The following is a 9,239-nucleotide window of genomic DNA, read 5'->3' on the forward strand; positions in this document are numbered from 1 at the left end:
TCTTCGCGTCGCTCGCCCGCGCGCCTTGCCGTCCCTCGCCGCGACCGCCGCCCGCTGACGCTCCTCCGCGCCGCCGGCGCCGCCCGCCAGCGACCTCGCCGTTCCGCGCGCCGCCGCCCCGTGCCCGACCCCACCGCCTTGCTCCGCCGCCTCCTCCGCCGCCTCCCGTGTCAGGATCCGGCCGGATCCGGCGAGATCCGGCCCGGATCAGCCATCTCCGGCGAGCCCTGCTCTCTTCCTCGACAGCTCCGGCGACCCCGCTCCGGCGAGACTCGGTTCCCGTGCCCCGTTGACTTCCCCATGAGGTTGAATTTCTGCTAAGTCCCCGTATCTGTAACATTTTATGCCTCTATTCATCATGCCATAACTTTGTGTGTGCTGCTCCCTTTTGCATGCATGATATATCAAAATGTTCATCAGGAGATTCTCTACATTTTGTTCCATTGTGCCATGTCCATTTGAGTAATATTAACACCCAAATCATTGTTGCAAGAGTGCTATATGATGTTAACTGCTACCTGTTAACAGAACTTGGTGATTTGTCTTTTTCATTGCATTTTGTGTGTGCGCCTTATGAGCTTTATGTCTATATGAGTTTTGAGCTACATCATGTCATATTTACAGTGGTGTCATCCATGTAATTTTTTTAGTCTTATAGTGAGTGTATCAAGCTCGTGAAGTAAGGTACTTGTTGTTACTGTTTTGCTAGGTTGAATCTGCTATATCATGATGCTATGTCAACATGCTGCTACAAGTCATTCTATGCATAATCTGGAGATGTTCACTAAGAATGTTTTGTTTTTCAGGGCATGCTTTATCAATCCATGCCCCTGGTTGAATTTATAGCCTAATTTAGCTTGTTGCAATCTTGCTCTCAAATTGCTAAATAATGTTGCTGTCAGCATGTTAACATTAAGTTCACTTCTGCCATGTGCTTTGCTAGTGATCCAGGCACCCTATGACCATGCTATTGCCATGCTTAGCTTTACAGTTATGCCATCTTACTGTTGGTCACCTTTTTATGTCACTAGATGACCCGGTTGCGCCAATGGCGCAAGAAGCGAATTAGAAAGAATGCTAGTGGTGAGTAAGTAAGAGATGTAACTGGAAATATAATGCAGTGTGGATTGTATTACATCATGTATTAACCACAAATCATGAAATCAATACCAGGGAACCAACTAATGTCACCACCTTTGTACTAACAACCAATATTTAGTATCACATGAGTGTTTACTTGCAAATCAGGAGTATCACAATTACAACTAAAGAGGCATTGTCCTCACTGCTGCCCCTGAGCCCTTCACAAGGAGAGTTCCAAGCCTCGCAACTTCTTCCTTCAGCTTTACACATGACCCTCAGTTACTAAGCTCGTCCCTCAGCTATGATTATTTCAAGATGAAATCAACATGCTATTTCTCTCACATGGAACATGTTCAGAATTTAGCCAGTCTCGCTAATATTCATCTACAAAGGCAGAAAGAAAAATGGCATGATGAATAACTAAAAAAACTGGAACAATAATACTTGTAGCATTAAAAAACCGAGAAAGTGAATTGAGGACAACAGAACAATTATTTGTAACAAGGGCAAGCTTGGCTGATGCAAAATGATCACTCTGAAACTATATTTTAGAACCAAATTAAAAAGGAACAAAATAATCTAATACTCCCTCCGTTCCAAAATAACTGTCTCAACTTTGTACAAAAACATCATGTATCTTTAGGACCAATTTTTAGACCATGGTACCACATAATCAAGAATTAGACATATCAGATTGCAACGTATTCCTGGTCAGTTACCAATCATGTCACACCAAGGATTTGCACATAGAACCTGAAATAACTGACAAAAGCAATACCACCAAACCTTATTCTTATTGGACAAGCACAAGATTTAAGAGAAGATAACACACACAAATCCTATTTGGTTTCTGGATGCATGCACTTTCTGGATTGTGCACATCAAAGCATGGAAGAACATTCCTAGGAGAGCCATTGTAGCACAAAAAAGTAAACCAAAAATCAAAAAAGAAGTGAGTTTGTATCATATAATTTAGCAATGTATCAGCCCATATCACCATTTATTTTTCAGAGACCAAAGAAAATGACAGAAGTTTTCCTATTTTTTCCTGTACCTTTCTACCAAAATGCTCTCTATTTACGAGCGCCACACAGACTATTTCCACTTGGCGGCAGGTTGGACACAACAATCCTCGCCGCAAGCTGCAGAAGAACCACACACGCACATACGTCAGACCAGGACACACGAACACGGGCGCCATGAGGGGGAACGGAACGGACCGGAAGGGGAGAGATAGATCGAAAGAGGGAACGTACGGAGGCATAGTCTGGCTGGGAGGCGGTGAGCGGGGCGGCGGTCTCGGCGGCGAGCTCGTCGAGCTGGCTGGTGGTGACACCCATGTATACCCTGACGCAGACCGAGCACGGGGTCGCGGTGCTCCTGGCTGAGCCCATAGCTGAGCTTCTTTAGCCGCACCGTGATCTTGTCGAAGTGCACCGTCTCCGTCCGCCCGTCCCGCTTCACGACGTACATCACCTAAAACTAACAAAAACATACTCATGTGCATCATCCAAACAGGCAATGGTTTTGCATGTTTGTACATCAGAATCAATAATTGAATTATCAACAGACGGTAATAATTAAATGCCAGGAGAATAATTAAATGCCACATTTATGAATAAGTGAACATTATGAATGTCATGCTGCATTTTGTAATGGTAATGATCCAAGATAGTTAAATAGATGGTCATTATTAGGAATGCTCCATAGGATCTAAAGACACGTGTGCATGTTTCTTAAGTGTGCTTTCTAAAATTGGATACCCATTTAGCTCTATTAGCTTGACTTGAAGCGATGGGGACACCGCAAAGTTGATCCTGTACTAATAGTCACAGACAACAACCTTGTAGAAGATCATGCCCACCCTTGGTCCTTGGAGGGACGTGTGTTGTAGTGGTAACCACATCAGTGAACTTGAAAGGATATACATGTTCCTACATTATCGAAATGAAACAATAAGCATCTTCACAATAGGACTACATCACTCGGCCAACAGGGCATTTAACGCAAATGCATTAGCTAATGCCAATGATGTCTGTTTCTTACACAAGATAGCCATGAAATTGTTAATCGTATAAAAGTAGAGGAATGCAAAGAAACCATGATCGTTCTACAATTGTTGAAGCAAGCTATTATCTTTTAAGAAATCCTATAGAAAATAAGCAATGTAAAAAGGGGAAACAGCTAGGCACGCACTAAGAAACTGACGAACAATATCTGTCCAACTAAACTTCTACACATGATGAAATCAATATCCTTGCAGAGGGCCCTTTATAATTGGAACAAAGAAACAATTTTAAAAAACAGTACCCCTCTGTCATCACCATAGTCATTACGTCATTACGAAGCCTTTTATCCCAAACAAGTTGGGGTAGGCTAGATATGAAACCCTTTCACAAGGACTTCCCAGGAGGTCACCCATCCTAGTACTACTCTCGCCCAAATGGGTTTCATACCCAAAAGACTGGCTAGTTTTTACGTTGGCTTGCCAAGCCTATCACAACCCTTAGATATGAAACCCTTTCACGAGGACTTCCTAGGAGGTCACCCATCCTAGTACTATTCTCGCTCAAATGGGTTTCATACCTATGGGACTGGCTAGTTTTTACGTTGGCTCGCCAAGCCTATCACAACCCTCCTCCTTTACCCGGGCTTGGGACCGGCTATGCCTAGAAGACATAGGCGGAGTTTCTGTCATCACCATAGTCTAGCAGATTAATTTAACACAATTTAGGATGAGTAGCACTATAATATTAAAACTGAACTAATTGTTCCTGCTACTTGTTGCTTTCTGATGCCTTGTACATATTCATATATGATACAGTGACACTGGCAGCAATTTCTCAAGCGCAAGAACACATATTTTTTTCAACTAACAGATTGTATCTAAAGTCCCCCCAAAAGCTGACTTAGAATCTAATCAAATAAGTCAAAAACTCCTTTTTAGACTAAACAAGTAGAATCCTGCCTTCTTGTGGCTACAATTTAGTCTTGGCTAGAATTTAATCTAACAAGCAGAAACCTCGTCAGAATTTAATACAGAATATGAATGACAATAAAACAATTCTAAGCAAAGAGGAGGAAGAGGGGAGCGAAGCTGACAGGGAAAGGTTGTCGGGGCGAGCTGAGGGCTTGCATTCAGAAAAACTCACCCACAGGCTTGCTCTACACTCGCCGTTGCTCTCGACCGCGACCGTAAATTTCTGGGAATATATGTTTCCTCTATATAATTATGCTGGATTTTTGGAGAGATGCATCACATAATATATTTCAGTTTCAAATCCATGAGTTTGTGTAGATTTCGTTTGTAAAACTTTGTATAGCTTAGGTTCTGAACTATCTTTACGAAACCTTATGTAAGATCTGAAGTCAATCCTGTCGATTGTGTACATATCCGATGAATAAATGGGCAAGGAAACCAAGTGGTGTCCGGGGAATGATGGCTCGGATAGCTTGGTAATGATATCAATAAGTAATTATTGTGCAAACAATAACTAATGCAGGTTCCAGGATCTCGTGTGTTGCTACTGATCACCGAAGGCATATTAGACAAACTCTAATCGATCTAGCCAGTCTAGGCATGACAAGAATGGGCCGATGCATTGTAATGTATATCCAAGATTCAGAAACATATGATTTCGTTGCTTTCGACTCAACTGAACTAAGCTAGGCACCCGAACACCATGCTAGAATCCAGAGGGAAGCATAGCGCAAGTGCGACCCTCGCTGACCACCTAGAGGCACGGTACCAGTAATGCATCAAGATCTGTCTATTCAAGAGGTAAACAAGAACACATCCTCGTTTGATATCATGATATGCAAGTAAATTTCAAGCACACAGGGTTGATATGCAAACAAATATCACACACACGGGGAGACCGCCCAAACAAGCACATCAGCTCACATCACCTTTTAGTAGACAAAAACTGAGCAAGAGAGACCCAACCTTGTTGATAATGACACGGAGGACCCAACAAACAGAGAACATAGATCAGCCTGCAAGAAGAAAAAAAAGAGAATGAACAACATACCAGCTCATAGACATTTCATGAAACACGTCAGGAGTATTGTAACGGAAGAACACCTCCTTCATATGATAATAATGAGCAACAGTAGAATGGAAGGATCACTGGCAAATTGAACGAATGAGAGCAGCCCCGACGATCTAAAGCTTCAGACCACCAATATCATCATAAACCATGTTTGTCGGCATTGCTAAAAAAACAGTAGAATAAGCAAACAAAATCTCAGTTAACCACCTGGTACACAAAACAAAGGGCATTTAAATCCCCAAACCTGAAGATATGCTACAGGAGCACATGTACATTTGATAAAAACCAATGTACATGTATATGCATGATTACTAAATATGGCAACAATATATATGGCACAATAATTTACCCCCGTCACTGAAATCTGAAGTCAGTGTGCGTGTGTATGTTTATACACCCAGCTAAAAATCTATGAAACGCAAAATAAGAATCTGAATGCCCAATAAAAATTAATCTGGCTGGGCAACTCGGCTACTCCGAGCTCCCCCAGATTGAAAACTCGCTGGTCGTCCGATTCTGTCTTTTACATCATCTGAGCCATCTAATTTTCACAATCTATTTTCACTTCGTGGTTATTTTTCCTCTGCTATGACTGGTGGGCTTATTATTGTGCTTTACCTGATTAGTGATTTGAATGATTAGTAATTTACCTGAGAGCAAGCTTGCCTGAGAGTTTAAGTGTCACAAGTATATTCATTAACTGCCCTCATACAACCTGCAAATTGATTATCGAATGAGCTTCTGACGGGAAATAGAAAACAAAAAGCACAAAAGAACAGTAGGTACCTGACATAGCTCTAGCGTGGTAAACTTTTTTGAGTGCTTACAGTCATCTTCGGTGCTGACTCGTATCTGACCATTGCCCTGCCCATCGAGGTCACTGTTGCACCACGACTCACGGCAAGGCCCATTTGCCTAGTATGCTCCAACTGCCAACAGACAAGCAATGTTTCATAAACCAATTGAGGCCTTTTCACTAATTAAATCTACAAAACCATTTAGTAAAATCCACTGGAACCATCCAACTATAGGACTGAATCAATGAAACATAACAGCAGTTGCAGAAACCACTCTAGACTTTTTTCATAAACTAAAGGAAACATTTTAGGTTCTAATTAACCCTGGGGGCTGCAGCCGCTGTTATGAAAATCACTCTCTTCCTATCAATTTTCAGAAAATGGTTTAGAGTGGTTTCTGAAAATGGTCCAGAGTGGGTCCTGATTAAATTGATAGGAAGAGAAGGAATGGGGGTGTTTTAGAAAGATTGCTACACATATGGCATACATCTGAAGAAGGAAAAAAGAACACCCTAAATCAAACCTGAAGAAAACAAGATAAAATAACCTGATGTATGAATTGTAAACTGATGAGATTCTTAGTAGACATGATAAAATATGTATGTACAGGTCATTAATTAATAGATTATGAATAGCAAGGATGAAATTAAATCAAATATGACAGAAATATGTGAAAAGAACAGCAAGACACCACCGCCGCTGTTGAAATCAAATCTGATAGAAATATGATGAAATTAATTAATCCACGCTGGCCATTCCCATCCACGAGACGAGAGAGACAGTGTGAGTGTGTGTGTGCTGTGTACGCAAGGATGGGAGGGGCTGGAGGAACAGATGAGAATCAAGGAAAAGGGAAGGGGAGAGAATCCACACCTTGGTCCTCTGACCGTTGCAACCCGTGGTCGAAGGTGAAGAGGCGGTGGCGCAGGGGTGGTTGGGGGATTTTTTCGGGGCTCTTCGTCCAGCGGCGGTCGTCCAGGTCGAGTTCCTCCTCCGGCGGCTTCTTGGCAGTGAGCGCCCGGGGCGCCGTTGACCGGGGATCCTCCTCGGGCTACCGTCGTCCCGGTAGAGATTTGCGGAGGAGAGCCCACAGTTTCTTGTCCGCGCCGCCGCCCCGGCCTCGTTAGTGGAGAAGGAGAGAAAGGAGGGGAGGCGGCGTTGGGTAGAGGAGGAGAGAAGGGAAGGCGCCTGAACCCTAGCCTGAATCGTAGCCGCGGGGGAGAGAGAGAGAGGAGGGTGACGAGGAGGGGGAGGCGAGTGAGACGGGACAAGAAAAGCCATGGCAGAACCTACAGTGAGGAAAGCCATGGCTCTCTAGCAAGCACGCAGCGAGCAAGATGATGGCGGGCAACGACGGCATCGGACGATGGCTTGCGGAGACGGATGGAGAGGCAGAGCACCGGGGCTGACTCCTCTCCCGCCGCGAGACCGTGGAGAAGGAGGGAGCCGACCTCCGTCGCTCCACGCACCTGAAGACGGCTCAGATCGGGAACCACCACTGCAGCCTGAAGACGAGCGATGGGCAGGTAAGGAGGAGGAAGAGGCGAGGCGGTGGAGGAGTAGCAGTAGGCGGCGGGGCTCCTAGGGCATAGGAGGAGGAGGTGGGAGGGAGTGGCGGCAGACGAGGGAGGGAGGAGTGAGGGGCGCGGGGCTGTGGATTGGGGCTAGGGTTCGACTGCTTTTTCCTCTTGCTCGATCGCTGTGGCCCTAGCCCGACCGCTCGCTCGCTCGCTATGGATTTCGCTCGTGTGGTGTGGTGCGCCCGCGCGTTTTTCGGTGGTTTTTACTCGTCGTGTGATGCGGTGCGCTCGAGCGATGGTTGTGTCTAGCACTTTTTTAGGGTGTATATGTTAGATGTATTGCTTTGTAGTGAGTTATACAAGCTCACCAACATGCATACTTATCGTTGTTTCTGCCATGTCTGAATCTGTCATATCATTTGCCATGTTTGCATGGATGCTACCATCTTTTTTGTTGATCTTTGGAATAAGTTCAGTAAGGGAGTTTTGTTCTTTGTCTTTAGTATTAGCATTCCATGCCTTTGTTTGCCATGTTAAGTTCCTGTAGCATGTTGTTTGATAGCTCTAAACATTGCAACCTGATGTTATTTCTGTCAAGTCTGTAAACTGTTATTATTTGCAATCTTGACATGTCCTTTTGAGCATGTTGTAGTGGTTTCTGAAGATAGCTCAGTGTTCATGTTTTGTCATGCTTTACCTGTACTTCATGCGCATGCCTTTTATTTTCACGTTGAGATGCTGTAGCATGTTGTTTTGATGCTTGCAAGATGCCTAGTTTTTGTTTTGGACAGTTTGTCCTTTAAACTTGTATGGAGTGTATGTGTTGCACCGTTGCTCCGTTTTGAGTGTGCCCTATATGAAACTTGCTTCATTTTGCATGAAGTCTCATATTATCATGTTGCATCCTTGTTTTGAGGTGTTTGCTTGATGTTTGTATGCATTTTGCATCAATGCCATGTTTAACTTGTTTTGCTCATATCTTCTAGGCCGCAACTCCGAATTAAATGAACTTTATATGTAACTTGACTAGAATCTCGTGTAGATCATCTTGGTGCATCTTAACTTGCTGTTTAACAACTTCGAAATGTGCATATGGGGTCTTACGGATTTGTTAAGGTTTATTCAGATCTGGACCAATTTCGAAATGTGCATATGGGGTCTTACCGGATTTGTTATATGTCGTTTCCGGCCTCATTTAAACTTGCTTTGATGTGTTGTTCTTGTTTGCATCATCTCTTGCCATGAGTAGCCTCATCTAGCTTTGTCATGCATCATACTTGGTTGAGCATCATGTCATGTATATGTGTGGTGTGTTTATCATGTTGTGTGCTTCTTCTCGATAGTTCCCGTTTCGTTGCGGTCATGAGGATTCGTTCGTCTACGCTTGGTTCGTCTTCGTGGATTCATCTTCTTCATGGACTTGTTCTTCTTCCTAGCGGGATTTCAGGCAAGAGGACCGTTACTCTGGATATCAGTACTATCATTTCTATGCTAGTTGCTTCGTTCTATCGCTATGCTGCGCTTCCTATCACTTGTTCTTCAAGCCTCCCCAAATTGCCATGTCAGCCTTTAACCTTTTCACCCTTCCTAGCAAACCGTTGTTTGGTTTTGTTACCTCTTTTCTCAGCCCCTCTTATAGCGTTGTTAGTTGCAGGTGAAATTGAAGATTGCTCCATGGTGGACAGGATTATGTTGGGATATCACAATATCTCTTATTTAATTAATGCATCTATATACTTGGTAAAGGGTGGAAGGCTCGGCCTTATGCCTGGTGTTTTGTTCCACTC

At 43.8% G+C, this 9,239-nt stretch overlaps 1 protein-coding gene across 12 annotated transcripts; it reads right to left on the bottom strand.

Annotated features, from left to right (window-relative positions):
• Positions 1-1,092: 1,092 nt before the first annotated feature.
• On the bottom strand, positions 1,093-7,673 carry LOC123091913 (uncharacterized). Of its 12 annotated transcripts, none has more exons than XR_006443790.1 (8): positions 6,806-7,668; positions 5,922-6,064; positions 5,786-5,850; positions 5,115-5,298; positions 2,927-3,017; positions 2,340-2,559; positions 2,138-2,225; positions 1,093-1,467 (listed from the first exon to the last, which is right to left on the bottom strand). XR_006443790.1 is itself a non-coding variant. In XM_044513532.1 (6 exons), exons 1-5 carry the CDS (start codon positions 5,174-5,176, stop codon positions 2,179-2,181), a joined length of 417 nt encoding a protein of 138 aa, XP_044369467.1. In that variant the 5' UTR covers positions 5,177-5,275; the 3' UTR covers positions 1,093-1,467; positions 2,138-2,178. The 12 variants fall into 12 exon arrangements, 3 of the variants coding, with proteins under 3 accessions (XP_044369467.1, XP_044369465.1, XP_044369466.1); XR_006443788.1 differs by having other exon boundaries at positions 2,340-2,565; positions 6,806-7,666; XR_006443794.1 differs by lacking the exon at positions 2,138-2,225 and having other exon boundaries at positions 5,030-5,298; positions 6,806-7,673.
• Between the last annotated feature and the right edge of the window lie 1,566 nt (positions 7,674-9,239).

Source organism: Triticum aestivum, chromosome 4B, assembly GCF_018294505.1.
Source record: "Triticum aestivum cultivar Chinese Spring chromosome 4B, IWGSC CS RefSeq v2.1, whole genome shotgun sequence".
Lineage (NCBI taxonomy): Eukaryota > Viridiplantae > Streptophyta > Magnoliopsida > Poales > Poaceae > Triticum > Triticum aestivum.

What these genes read in the sequence shown, in the direction of transcription:
- LOC123091913 (XM_044513530.1), bottom strand. Translation starts at nt 5,071, where the DNA reads ATGTTCTCTGTTTGTTGGGTCCTCCGTGTCATTATCAACAAG. An exon ending in TGGGCATGATCTTCTACAAG is followed by an intron (nt 2,566 to 2,926) that starts GTTGTTGTCTGT and finishes TGTTTTTGTTAG; the next exon opens with TTTTAGGTGATGTACGTCGT. An exon ending in CCCAGCCAGACTATGCCTCC is followed by an intron (nt 2,226 to 2,339) that starts GTACGTTCCCTC and finishes GTTCTTCTGCAG; the next exon opens with CTTGCGGCGAGGATTGTTGT.